This window comes from Dasypus novemcinctus, chromosome 12, assembly GCF_030445035.2.
Source record: "Dasypus novemcinctus isolate mDasNov1 chromosome 12, mDasNov1.1.hap2, whole genome shotgun sequence".
NCBI classification, from domain to species: domain Eukaryota; kingdom Metazoa; phylum Chordata; class Mammalia; order Cingulata; family Dasypodidae; genus Dasypus; species Dasypus novemcinctus.
The window spans coordinates 63167133-63182198 of NC_080684.1; the positions used below are offsets into that span (position 1 = coordinate 63167133).

Consider the following 15066-nt stretch of genomic DNA (forward strand, 5'->3'; position numbering starts at 1 on the left):
CTAAGCAGCCCAAACAGAATTCAAAAGTTCTTAACCTTGTTTGTGCCACTGACTCGTTTGTACATCTAGAGATGTCTATAAACTCCTTTTTGGAATAATGTTTTGAATGTACAAAACAAAACACAATAAGATTACAAAGGAAATCAATCATTTAAAAGAGTTATCAAAATAGTAAAATAAATGAATCTGTGATACATATGTTTTATATACATTTAAGGTCTATTCATTACTGTAATTTGATAATATTTTGTGATATCTGCAAAAACTGTAATGAGATATGAAAACATTTATGATTTCTGTTGGTGATAAAGTCACAGTTACCGCTAATGCCATTGTGAGGTATTGTTTGCATTCATAATTCATGGAAATGCTATTTCTCAGTTGTACATTAGTAAAAATAAAGAAGTAATATTTTTCACATCCAAAGGCACAGACACCTGCATTTTAGCCTTAGATCCCTAATCTGTAGGCCCCGGTATATCTGTGGACCAACTATTTGTGGACCTCAGGATAAGAACATCTGGAATAGGTGGTTATCTAGGGAAAAAACTCAATAAGACTCATAATAAATTCATCAATATAGATTCCATACTTTACCCATTGTTGAAGTGTTCATTTTTTTTCCCAAAAATTTATCATGTTTATGTGATTAGCCATCTTGGATGTTCAAGAATACCTCAGGTAAATTTAATGCACCTGCATAGAATTCCAAGAAATGCAAATGATACATGGTGTAGTAGTCAGCCAAAGGGGTGTTGATATAAAATACCAGAAATTGGTTGGTTTTTATAAAGGGTATTTATTTGGGGTAGGAGCTTACAGATACCAGACCATAAGCACAAGTTACTTCCCTCACCAAAGTCTGTTTTCACATGTTGGATTAAGATGTCTCTGATGTCTGCCAAGGTTCAGGCTCCCTGGGTTCCTCTGGGCTCAGCTCCTCTGTTTTCTCCACAAGGTCAGCTGTAGACTGTGAGCCTCTCTAGACTTTGCCTCTCTCCACAAGGTCTACTGTATACTATCAGTGGCTCTGTCTCTCTCCCTGGGGTTTCTGCTGCGTCTAAGGAGTCATCTCTATTCCTCTGTGTTCTTCTCCTGACTCAGGTCCTCTCTTCCCAGGGCTTGCGTCTCTTTCCTCTGCATGCCTACTTCCTGGGGCTCCAGCTTAAGACTTTAGCATCAAACTCCAACATCAGAAACCCTCAGCATCAAAAGCTTCAACTCTGTCCTTTGCCATGCCTTTTATCTGTGAGTCCCCACACACCGAGGGGTGGGGATTCAACACCCTAATGCTCAATCAAAGCCCTAATCATAACTTAATCATGCCCAGTTACAGACCAGATTACATACATAATCCAATATCTATTTTTGGAATTCATAACTATATCAAATTGCTACACATGGGAACTTTTTCATAAAAGACCAGACCAGTTTTTGATCTCATAAAACCATTTAAAAGGCAACCTTGGTTAGCTGTCAAGAGGTTTGTGCTTATCAGAGGTGAGAACAAAGAAGAAAGATTGAGAGTATCAAATTGTGGTATCTATAACTGCTCTGCTTTAAATTATAATTATTACAAAAATAATTAATATAAAGATATTTTTCAGATGTCAAAATAAGCTTATTTTTGACACCTGCTAATTCTGGGTTGAGTACAATTATGACTCGATTTATATGTGCAACCACTAAGTTTCAGTGATTCCCAGAATGATGCAAGATCTTTGGAAGAACTGCCCCCTCACTTAAAATATTGGGTACTGACTGACCTTACTCTATAACTGAAAAATTCTGTACCTTGTATTTGGTTTTTCTTCTTAGTTAGGAGCTATATTGTTAGACCTCTTTGATTTGTTACCGGGTCACTTTTAAAAATTCCTGTAGAGAAGGGCATCGCACTTATTTACCTATGAATATGTAATTAAAGTTCTGTATTCCTTAGTGAATCATTCTTGCATCATTCTCTAGTAGGATTTTCCCTTGCCTTACCATTTTTCATCTTTAGCACCCTGTTTTCAAGTAGGCTGAGTTGAAGTTTCATTTGATAAGACCTGGAAAGTCATTTTCCATTTGTAAGTTATCATTTAACTGCTTCAACTGTCAAAGTAACAGGGACTTAAATGAACATTTTTTCTTCTCTCTTATAAGAACCAGCCCAGTAATTGGTCTTGGGTTGGTACTGTGGTTCAGCTCCATGAAATTTCCAAAGGCTCATTGAGCTTGGTGCTACACCATCCACTATGGTCTAGGGTATTATGGTATTATTCTCAATTTCATGGCCCAAACTGGCTCACTATGACCATGTCCACGTTTAAGCCCTTAGGAAGGAAGCAAGGAAGGAAAGGAAGTAGAGGTCTGGCAGCTTTTTAAATTTTATTTTATTTTATTCTTTTTAAGGAAATGACTTGCAAGTTTCTTGTGCCACTCCCACTTTTAAACCTTTGGCCTGAGCTTAGAAACATGGCCACATCTAGATGCAAGGGATGCTGGGAAATGTTGCCCTTGGCTGGGCAGCCATCTACCCAGCAACAACTTGGGAATTCTAATGCTGAATATAAGGAAGAGGTACTGGATATTAGGAGACAAAAAGAAGTCTCTGCCACATCCACTTCATCTAAAATTTCATCATTAAGAAATGAACATTTTGTAAATACATTACTTCTCAAATTAAAAAAAGAAAGGAAAAAAAAGGAAGTCTTTGTCTTTTGAAATGTTTATATTCTTGGGCTTTGGCTTTTGAAACCTTGAGGCTTTCTTCAGGGAAAATAAATACTGCAGTGATGGAGAAACATCTTTTATTTGCTGAAATTAGCTGCCTCCTTAAAAGATGTTTGAGGTGCAGAGACAGACTTTGGGGACAGAGCAGGCATGTAATAAAAAAAGAAAGGGCATTGTCAGCCAGTAAGTGGGTATTGTTAAAGGGAGGTGAGAAGATGCAAGTGTTTGCTTTCACTACCCCTTCCGTATTATTTGACCTAGGAATGGTCCTACCTACATTCTCTCTCCCCAGAGATTTTCTTTATTTCCTGTATTAGGGGACCGCATCATCCTGTAGCACCAGAATGAAAATGTGAATTGGCTGAACATAAATTAATTTCCTGCGTACATGATGATCCTATCTTAAATTAATTCAACACATTTTCTGGGCCTTTCTTCTGAACCTGGCATCGTGGCCCACATCGGAGAAACAGAAACAATTAAAACATGGCCTTGTCCTAGTGGCCCCATATTCTACTGGGACAGAGATACAGGTCTCCAGCAATGACATAATGCCCTAAATGCACAGTGCTTTGACTGTGGAGGAGACAACTGCAACTTTATCTGGAAGTGCCAACAAAGACTCCACAGAGGAGACACATTTGAGTTGAAACTTGAAGGATGATACAATACCAATCCTTGAAATGCCTTTCTATTCCTGCTTCTAAGAATGCTAAAACTAGCAGCAAACGAATGCTTTTAATTTTGTCATGACAAAGTTAACTGATTTGAAAACTGGTGGTCTTTAGTGCTTATTTTCTGCATTAAAATTAACATCCCAAAGAGAAAAATAAGTTCACTTTCCCCTCAGTAAATTGGGGTAATAATGTCTTTCTTGCTCCATTGTGAGTTTTAGTTTTAATTTTAGTGAAATGCTGAGCTTCTGAAGCTTTATGCTCAGTCCTTTTTCCCTCCTAAATCTCTGTTAATCGGACTAGATAAACTAAATGGCTCCAATTACAGTTACACAAGATAAGAGCCATTTGAGATGGTGGCTTTTACAATAGAGATCCTGAAAATGTTAAGGTTCACAAAATACAAATTCTTAAGGTCATTGTCTTTTAAGATATTTCAGAGTTTGGATCGCGTTGAAAAACAAGCCCACCACCAGGTTATAAACCCTGCTTATTTTATTGGGGCCTTGTTAATCTGCTTTGAGAACTGGCAGATGTCTTATAATAAATGATTGTTTGGGGGACTTTCTAAGGCAATTATGAAAAATAGAGATCATTTACTTTTGAAGCAATGTTATAAAAATAACAACCTTTAGGAATTTGAACTTGAAAGAACTAAAACTCTTATTTAAATCTTAGGTTAAATATTATTTATTTGTTCTTTCAAAAATTCTTTGGGATCTTATTGCAAGGACCTCTAAAGAATCATCAAAACACTTTTGGGTGCTGCAGTTTATTAGTATTTATTTTTATTCCAATATGTGGGCTATCAAAAGCATAGTATCTTGATATATCATATTTGATGTTTTGGTGTTGTAGAATTTTATTCGTTGTAATTGGATTTATTAAATTCTAAAAGTCTGGATGCTTTGTGGTGATCAAAAAAATCCATACAATGATTCTGGCAAGAATGTCATAATTAAAAAATAAATCTTTTTCGGTATCGGTTGTTCTTTGGCTCAAGAGAAAAGTATCCAAATTATTGAAAGACTTTGATGTAGATAATTTATCTGCATCAATTTAGCTGGAATGACATGCTTATAGGTTTATAAGTTTTCTCTGTTATTGCCCATGATAGGATATATTATTAGTGACACATATTGGAATATTCCCCATGCAATTAGCATTTCTAGGGACCAAGAGCTCAAAGACCTGACTTCTGTCAATGCTTCCTGTATGATTCTGGTACGTCTTTTCTCTTTCCAGAACTGATGATGATGATACCTATTGTCGCGCAGCCACAGAGTACGCTAGAGCCTGTTCCCATGCGGGCTACCCAATTCAAGACTGGAGAGATGACTTTCCAGCATGCAGTATGTTTTCTTATTTTTGAAGGCCTTTGTACTTTTATAAATTTTAGGTTTATCCTGGCAGTTAACCTTTATCCTAGTATTCAGAATAAATGACTTGCAATTATAAGTAATTTGCAAACTTGTATACTTTTTGAAACTCTGTATGTAATTCTTTTTGAAAGAAAGGTGAGTAAGGTTGACTTACAGCTCCTGTTTGCCCATTTTAGCTGATAAGTGTGATGACAGTTTTGTCCATCGGGATTGTATCAGTTGCTGCCCACCAACCTGCACATTTGAGAACCAATGTTTGGGGAGCGATCTCCACTGTCTTGATGGATGTTACTGCCCAGATGGTAAGTGTCTCATGAGAGCACCTACGCCTGCACTTAGGGAAACAAGTACCTACTGATCTGAGGTTAGCATCTTGATGTCCTCTCCCGTGACATTAGGGCTTGGGCAATTTTCTACCCTTCTGGAAAACTGAATCCCTTGTAGGAGGAAAAACTGCTTAACCACTTGTCATTAATAAAAGGCTAATGGATTGTAATTTTCTCAGGAAATTTGAAATCTAGAGTCTTGGCAATTTTTTTTCTTCTCTTGAATATTTACATATATTTAATAATGTGTATATATTCATGTTTTTAAAGATGAAAGCAAATCCAGAGAAAAAGCCTTCACATTTTGACAGTACAATAGGTTAGTCCAGAGTGTAGTTTTAATTTTTAAAAGATTTTGCAAGATTTTTTTTTCCTTTTGTGAACATTTTATGCACTGATTGCCAAACCTCTGGGATTGTTTGATTCCCTCTCTGTTCCTACCCATATTCTATCCATCTTCTAAGACTCAAATAAATTTGTTCTACACGAATACTGGAGCTACTCTCTCTGAATTCCTCTATGACATACATTTTATGTACTATGTTGGGTAGTTACCATTAAATACTATAATAAATTTATCCTTCATTTTTTCATATTTAGTGCAATCTAAAAATAGTTATTGAGCAACTTCTCGTATTATGCTAGATGTGGGGGTTTAAAGATTAACAGTCTCTATATTATATGAGTTGAAGAAATAATTCTTGAAATCAAGGATTAAAAGTATAATGTCATATGTAGGGTCTAAAATAATGTTGAACATTTAAGTCATTGTTAATTAAGTCTGAAGTCTGAGAGATGGAGCCCTGGAATCATGAAATTTGAGTTCCATATTTCTAAATTTCTGATCACTTGCTGGATGACTTTAAATCTTATAATATTCCATGTCTTAATTTCTTCTTCATAAAGTTAAAAGTACCTTATTGTAATCACATATAATTTATGAAGCTCTTGAATTACCTTTAGAAAATAAAAATTAAGTAAATTATAACACTAATTATTTTATTATATCTACATTGGCATTTATATCAATTCCTGATTAGCATCACTAAAGAATAGAAACAGGAATTGGAGGCCAACTATGTTCCAGGCACTCAGTGCTCCTATAAATTATTTTATCTAACCATCCTAATTGCCATAAAACTGAGGCTCAAAAACAGATTAAAAGTAGCATAGTAAGTGTTAGAGGTGGGATTTAAGTTTCGGACTGACTCTACCATACTGATAGACATTTATAAAGAACATTGAGACTTTACTCCAACCGTTTTATTTTTACAGATTCAAAAAAATAAAAAAGAAAAGGAATCCCAGAGAGGTTAAGTGATTTTTGCAGGATCATTACTTAATATGGATGAGGACTAGTTGGAACACAGATTTACTGACCTCAGTCTGTTGTTGTCAGTGCTACGCAAAGTATCGTCTGAAGGGTTTGTTACCAGTCAAAGATGAGATAAGGAGCTTAAAATATAAATCCTTGCACCAAAATATAAACCAATGCTTCCTTCTTCAAGAAAGTCTTTCCATGTAAAAGAAAATGGTCACCTGAATGACAGTGCGCTTCTAACACAGTGGATTTATGTGCTGGCTCAACCTCCTTTACTTGTCAGAAAGAAGTAACAATCATTTCTCTGGATGAACCTGTTTTTAGCATTACCTCGTTCTTTATTTTTTGTATGATCATGGTATGATCATATCTCATATTGGGATGAACAGAGTTAAATCAAGAAAATACTTTCTCCTTCCCCCAAAATAAGGAAAATGCTGTCAAGTTACTATTATGCTTTATGGTGAACTTTGGTTTTTTGATTGTACATCATGAGATAAAAAAGATGAAAACCCCTCAAAATAGGCCCCTTATCAGGGTCATTGGTAACTCTGGGAAAGCAAAGAACTTGTATCCTTAGCACCTAATGTAAGCAGGTATTCAACAAAACTTGATTGAGTTATTAAATTTAAAGGATACAGTTTTTATTATTTCTTTTGAGATTTGATACATATTTTTCTTAAATAGGTCTTATAATGGAAAATGGAACTTGCATCTCCTTGGAAAATTGCCCGTGTAGTTTTCATGGATTAGCTTTTTCAGTTGGTTCAAAAATTGAACAAGAATGTACTGAATGGTATGTGGTCAATGTTCAACCACTTGTTTTTGGCACCTGGCTAGCTGAAGTTTTGTTTTTTTTTAAAAGATGTATTTAATTTATTTATTTCTCCCCACCCCCTCATTGTTTGCACTTGCGGTATCTGTTCATCCTCCTTGTTTCTTTAGGAGGCACTGGGAGCCACACCTGGGACCTCCCATATGGAAGGGAGACACCTAATCACTAGAGCTACCTCTGTTCCCTGCTTTGTTGGGTCTCTCATTGTGTTGTTCTTCTTGTGTCTCTTGTGGCATCATCTTGTCACATCACCTTGCCACGCCTGCTAGTTGTACCAACTCACTCTCGTTTGTCCTCTTTATTAGGCATCGGGAACCTCTGCTCCCTGCTTTGTTGTGTATCTCATTATGTTTTTCTTCCTGTGTCTCTTGTTGCATCGCTTGCTGCTCCTGCCTGTCACCCTAGTTCTCTTTCTTCTTTAGGAGGCAGTGGGAACTGAAACAGGGCGCTCCTACGTGGTAGGTAGGAGCTTAATTGCTTGAAACAGATCAGCTTCCCATAACAGATAGATGCTTAAAGGAATATACTTAATTATAATAAAAAAATTAGTGATTTTCTTTCCCAAATTCCAAGACACAGTTTGTATTTTATTTAAACTCCATGGGGGTGGAATCCATATTTTCTTTGATGATGTAGGTCTTATTACTTCCTTTGGAATTTACATAAAATCTTATAGACATACGATGGATCTGTTGTGTTTTTGTATTATTTGCAATAATTAATTTGTAAATACTTTTACTAAAAAATTGATGGTGTTTCTGGCCTTCTTTACTCTAAAAAGTACTTTAAAAGTAACATGTCAATTTTTGGCCATGCTTAGAAACATACAGAATTTCTTATTAAATTAACTAATTAAGACTATAGGCAAACATGAAATTCCTCCAGTACAGTCCTAAAAAGAAACAGGTCTAATTGTCATCAGCCTCTGTTTCCTTTGGTGTCAGTGCGTACAAATGAAGTGCAATTGAGTAACCTTGTTCTTGGATGTTGATTTGAAGTTCCCCAAACTGCTACATGGTGAGGGGAGAAAGTGGAATTTATATTACATTAGATGACATCTCTCTTTTTACTGTTTAATGATCTTCTAGGCCAACCTGCCTAATTTGTACTTTCGTAGGAGATTTGATTTATTAATCTTAACTGTTTATGTCCATTTCTTTTAATGATATTGGTAAATATTTTTGTGTGCATTACTTTTTTAAAATTAAGTCTAAACACTGAGTACAGAACATAAATCAGAATTTCTCTACTTGCATAGTAATTTTGTTCCTATTTTGATGTTCCCTTGTATCACCTTCAGTCATTATTAAATATAGCACATCAAATATAATAATTTAGTTTGGTGCTGGTGCTAGCCAACCCTAAATCAGTCAATGAGCTTTCCCAGAAGTGTTTTTTTAAAATCAGATTATTCTGAACTTGTGAACATGATATAGTCTGGTATATCAATAAATATTTTAATGCAAACATTAACACAGTTTCTCTATACCAGTAAATTAATATTTTTAAAATTTCATTTAGTGTTTGTGTTGGTGGAATTTGGAACTGCACTGAGCATGACTGTCCAGGTAATCTTTTAAAATATTTTTGAGATATTTTCTTTAAATTGGGAAGAAGATAGGACTCATATTTATGAAGACATTTCATATGTAAAAGAGATGTAATGATCTATAAAGGCAGGGTTTAGAGAATAAATGGAAAGCTGCATCAATGCTAACTTTGAGCAGGCAAATTTAGTAAAAATTTATTAAGAAAAATCTTATAAAACCTAAAAAGTATTGCAGAAGAGCTATCAGTTAATAATTTTTAAATTAAATTTATTACATAGTCTAGTAATTTTTTCAAACCAGTAAGTTTTATACACTTTAAACTTTGTTTTGATGTATGATTATTTATCATAAATTGACCTCTACTTTTTGAAGAATTAATTTGATTTCCTTCTCCTTTTTTTCTACCTCTTCCTCCTTTATTTTTCTTCCTTTTTGTAGTTCAGTGCTCTGTTGTGGGTGATTCTCATTTTACAACTTTTGATGGTCGACATTATTCTTTCATTGGCATGTGCCAGTACATCCTTGTGAAAGGAACTGGAAAGGATAAATTCACAATTACTTTGCAGAAAGCGCCCTGTGAGCAGGTAGGAATCTTAAAACATCTTTTCATATCACAATGACGAAGAAACAGACAATTTTTTACTTTACTCTTTTCATCCAGATTAAGAAAGATAACATAAGTGGGTATAGCTATTTTCCTCAAATTTAACATACCACTGGTTGCTAAGATGTACATTACTTTATTGTATGCAAAGAAAGACAAAAACTAATAATTAATCAATGCCACTGATTATACTGAATTCAGAATGCTGAAATGTGCCACAGATGTATCTTAGAATAGATGAAATACTGTATATTTAATTGCATTTTTCCTTTTAAAAAGTTGTATTTGTATATATTTTTAACATTTCCTATATAATTGCACAATGACTTAAATTTTTGGTTATTTCAAAAAACGGCTGTTTTAAAAAGATAATTTTTAGCAGAATTGAGCAGATTTCATATCACTCTAATTTTCTAGTTTTATTCCAATAAAAGATGGTTAATTGCACCAAAAGATCTGAAGTATTTTATTTGCCTTTTTCAGTTTGATTTATTTCTCTTCACAATATGTCAGAGTTTGAATTAGCTTTCTATATAGAATCCTAATTCCTTTGGGTCTCTTTATTGAATGTTTTATGTTTAATTTACCAATTAGATTAATTTTGAAAGGAAATTTGTGCATTATAGACAAAATAATTATTGGCACTTTATTGAAAGCCTATTTTCCCATTCTCTGTAAAAAAAATATGTATATATATCTATGGTACCTTTAATGTACTATATAAGGATATGTTTTACTAGGAATGAGATTACCTGGAATGGATTGTGTAATAGCTTTTTTATTATATTATTTATATTCAAGCCTTCTATATACCAGAAATACTTATTTATGTGCACTTTCTCCTTTCCTCTCTCCCCTTCTCTCCTTCCCTTTTTCTCATTTCTCTCTCATCCTCCCTGTCTCTTTCTCCCTCTCTGTCTCATCTCTCACTCCATTAATTGGTCATTTGATATTAATGCAGAATCTTGGCTTGGTCTGCCTCCAGTCCATAACTCTAATTCTGGAAGATGATTTAAACAAACAAGTGACTCTTAACAGGGGAGGACAAATCTTCACCAGTCCTACCCATGGCTTCCATTTGAATGGTAAGGAGCAATGCTAGTGGTGTACTTTCTTTACATTAAAAAAAAAAAAAAAGAAAAAAAAAAGAAAAAACCAAATGGGGTCTTTTCCCACTGAGTGACTAACCTACCTTTATTGAATGCCTATGTGTTGCCAGACCCTCAGCTAGAGATAGGGAGTGTACCATGCCTATGGGACTTAGTGATTACCTCAAGTGGCCTAGAGTTTAGAAGAGGAGAGAGACAAGCAAACAGTCACCAAAAAATGTGATAAACTCAAAGATATACATAGAGATTTGGGGAGTCTAAATGAGAAGCAACACACCCAGCCCAAGGTAGGAGTGTAGAGGTGTTCGGGACAGTTTTCTAAAGGAGGTAATGTCTCATTGAGCATGGAAACAGGATTGTAGAGAGGGAAGGGTGGAAGTGTGCAGTGTGTATAGCAGGGACTATAATTGCTTTGACTTTGCTACAACATTAAGAAGATAAATAGAGAAGTCAGAAGATGAGATTTGGAAAGCAGGCAAGGAGGTGGCAGGAAAGCCTGGTGCATAGGCCATCACACGTTGTGATTTTCCTCAGACAGGTCCTGTTTATGCCTGTGTTTCAGCCTAATTATTAATAACACCCTTTTTCACTCTCAGAAATGTCCTGGTTTTTACTACAAATTACTTGGTCACCCTACTTAGGTATCACACTAAGGAATTTGAACTTGATCTTGTATTAGGTTGAACCATATGAAGTTACCATTAATTGACCTTTGTTTTTGTACAGAGATGGCAATTGCACGACTCAACATGATACAAGTGAGTTTTAAGGAGCAGTCTTTGTCTTTTTTTTATTATCATTACAATAGTGTGGACAAGACTTTAAGAGGAGTCTGGAGAACAGTTAAGATGTTATTAAAGGAGGGCGTACGTTGAATGATGAGGAACTCTGACTTAGGGCAGTTATAGTTGTAGAGAAGTGGGGCGTGCGCAGTATTGAAGGCTAGGACACGAGAACTCTGAGAAGGAAGTTGGTTTATTTCAACTGGCTGGGCTCGGCGGACTCTTGTCCTAATAAAAACCGAGCCCCCAATAGCATTTTTCGGTCCCTTTTATACAGGGGTTTAAGATTAGGGAGACAAAGGGTGATGGTATGCAAACGGACCTTTGGTTAATTTCTTCAGTGTTTGATCTGAGTATCAGATAGGTTATTTCCTCCAGGTGAGTTGCATATTCCCCACATTCCAAGCCAGCTTGGATTTAGCATATCTTCCACAGCTTGGATTTAGCATATCTTCCACAGCCTGGATTTAGCATATCTTCCACATTCCATCTGGATGCAACCTTGAATACACCTTTAGTTTTACATCCTTTCTGAACATTCAAAGATTGTAGGGCCTATATTACTTATTTGGACTTTTAGGGACTAGGTACACTTGGAAACTATTTTGAATTTATGCACAGGCTATAGCAATAGTAGAATCAGGAAGAAGAAGACAGATTGAAAAAATATTTAGAAAAAAATTTGGTCTGAATTCAGTGCTCAGTTGGACTAGGGTTGCTTGGCAGGCCAGTGAGGGAGATGGAGTGATCAAAGAATGATTCTGAGATTTCTGTCATTGGTGACCAGGTTGATGACAGGTTGCGATAAGAAAACAGGAGCAATGAAGAGCTTAATCTCAAGAGAATCAAGCCCAGTTTGGGGAAATAGTATACTTAAACATGCACACACACACACACACACAGAGTTAAGAAAAAGAGATCAGATTTCTAATGTCAAAGGACTGCCCCACCCCCATGGGATGCTTGCCAACTGAAAATGTATGTTAACCTGACAATTTATTTAAAAATATCTTCCAAAGACTCAGGAGGGAAGGAGAGAAGAAGGGATATGGGAGGGAAAAAAGGAGGCAAACATGGCAAAAATTGGTGCTAGGGACAGGAGTGGGAACTGTAAGTCTGGCTCTGGTATTGTGGGAGAAGAATCCTCATACTGTACTCTAGCATTAGGGAACTCTGCTGATGAATCTCAAAACTGATTTAGTTCATTCTTTTCCTGCAGGAATTGTTGAAATTCAAACCCTATCATCCCTATTTATTCTTCTAAAAACCACATTTGGTTTAAAAATCCTGTTTGCTATGGACGGGGAAAGAACTTATATTCAGCTCTCTAGCACATGGAAAAGAAGAACATTAGGTCTGTGCGGCACTTTTAATGGGAACATAAGGGATGATTTTCTGTAAGTAGGATTTTTGTATAGTTAATATAATTTAATGACTGGCAGTTTAGAAGATATAAATTATTTCATTCAAAAACGTTTACTTAACTAATAATAGTTTTTAGCAGACACTGTTCTAAGAGATTTACCTGGATCCTGATATTTAAGCTTTATAACCATCACCTTCCATTTGACAAAAAAGGAAACTAAGGCCCTAAAGTGGAAATAAATCACTTTGTGCCACCTGAGGTCATGCAGCTAATTCATGGTGGAGCCAGGCTTTGAATCTCGGCAGTATGACTCAGAGTCTGTGGACTAACTAACCACTACCCCACCTTCTCTTTTCTGACACCTATCAAACCTAACAGTATTTTATTTTTGTAAACTTGCTGACTTAAAAAAAAATTGTCAGTGTAATTTTGTATTAATGATAGTAAATTATACATTAAAAAATAGGTATATCATTTGGTAATAATGATACCTCTAAAGCAAGATTTTGGCACCTATATTAAATATTAAATGGAGTTTGTGGTAGTTGGTGTTTCATTGGAAGAAAGGTGGTAAAACACATTTGGAACACTTGTAGTCAAAAGCTCTTTATGCATATGTGTGAAGAGAAGCCATGTATACTTTCTTCTAAGTGCTTTTACACCTGTTACTGGGCTAAGCACTGTGGGACACTTTAAGCAGCTACCTTATCCTCAAGGAGCACAGATCAGGAGAGGAGCACAAACTTTCAGAAACGGTTAGTGCCAGTCAAAGTATTAAACAATAATATATGTAAAAATACTGAGGTAATTGAAAGAGTATTGAACATGTGTGGCTGTGGCTATAAATACAGCAGGAAGTTAGGGCAGGACATTGTGCACTGGAGTAGCTAGGAAAAGTTTCATGGAGAAATCATTCTCCAAATTCCATGTTTTTATTTTTGGGGAAAAAAGTCTGCATGTTTCTTTTTCCAGCCTGTATTCTTTCCCCTTCCTAATCTTTCTTATGAACTCCCATTTATTGTTCAACCCAACCCAGACATTATTTGTTCCAAAAACCTTGTTCATATACCATAAGATAAAGTTATTAATAATTCTGGCTCCTCATTGCCTCTGAAAAATCTATCATACATCTGTCTGGTGTCCACACAAAATTGTGCAGCTTTGAGAAAAAGGATCAAGTTCTCCATCCTTGTTTTTCTAGGAACTAGCATTGAACCTTACATACAGTTGATAATCAATGCACATGTTTAGTTGAACTGAGGTAGAACACGTAAAGGGGCATCAAGAGGAAAATTTGAAAAGGCAAGGGGGTCTGGCATTTAACATTTTAAATTTCAAAAGAGAATTTCGTTTATTTTGACTTCCATTTGCTTTTTGGCTATTTAGTTTTTATTTATTTGTAGGTCAGAATATTTATATACTTATCACTTTTGTGAAACAGAAAAGTATAGTAAGTGATTTGACCAAGATGTCAAGAAAAGATGTTAAACCTTTCTTTTCCTTGTTTGTCAGAATGAGTTAGCAGTCAATGTTTAACAGATGCAGATCTGTCTGCCTCTTTCCAAGGCACCAGTCTCCTTAGTGCATAAACATTCAGGAGTGATAACAGAGTTGGATAATATTTCAGTCAGAGATAAATCTCAAACACTGTTTAGCTTTCCAGCTTAAGTAGTTAAAATTCTTTATTTCACAAAGGTTAATACGAATCTGCAAACAAAGTGGAATAGAAAATTTTAATTACTTGAGAAGTTATTTTATATGCCTTGTTATAGTGAAAGCAGAAATGTTATTTTATAAAATGAAATGCAAAAACTAAATGAGTCCACATTTGAGCTCCCATGTTTTTCATTTCTTTGTTTTAAGTGAGCTAATAAGTGAGACAAACTCTGCGTCAGTTCCTTCTGGGAAACCTGACTGGTCCCTGACCTTTTTAATTGTTCTTCTGAAGGTAAAGAGGGAAGGAGAGGGAATTAGCAAGACAAGAAAGAGCAAGCACAAGTCGTGCAATTTCTCTGAGTTTCAGTGTTTTCATTTGTGAAATGAGATTTTGGATTAGGTGTTTGTTATGATTCTTTACAGTCTTAGAATGGTTTGATGTTGAGGAAAAGGAAAAGGAAGAAAAGGGAGAAAGATGGAGGAGGGGTGGCCATTGAGGAATGTCAATCACCACCACCCCTCAATGGCTGATTTTGTTGTGTTTTGTTTTTTAATATATATATATATATTTAAAGATACTTAGATTACAAAAAATGTTACACAAAAAAATATAAGGGATTCCCATATGCCTCACTCACCACACCCCACCCTTCCCCACATTAACAATTTCTTTCATTAGTGTAGTACATTCATTGCAATTGATGAACACATTGGAGCATTGCCACTAAGCATGGACTATAGTTTAC

The 15066-nt window shown here is 35.4% G+C and overlaps 1 protein-coding gene across 1 annotated transcript in view; it reads left to right on the top strand.

Annotated features, from left to right (window-relative positions):
- Positions 1–15066, top strand: part of OTOGL (otogelin like) — a 149993-nt gene that overhangs the window by 28990 nt on the left and 105937 nt on the right. The window contains exons 11-17 of the mRNA XM_071218973.1: positions 4635–4741; positions 4948–5073; positions 7106–7214; positions 8775–8821; positions 9242–9387; positions 10369–10492; positions 12518–12695. Coding sequence (XP_071075074.1) covers positions 4635–4741; positions 4948–5073; positions 7106–7214; positions 8775–8821; positions 9242–9387; positions 10369–10492; positions 12518–12695 — 837 coding nt within the window. The remainder of the gene's footprint in view (positions 1–4634; positions 4742–4947; positions 5074–7105; positions 7215–8774; positions 8822–9241; positions 9388–10368; positions 10493–12517; positions 12696–15066) is intronic.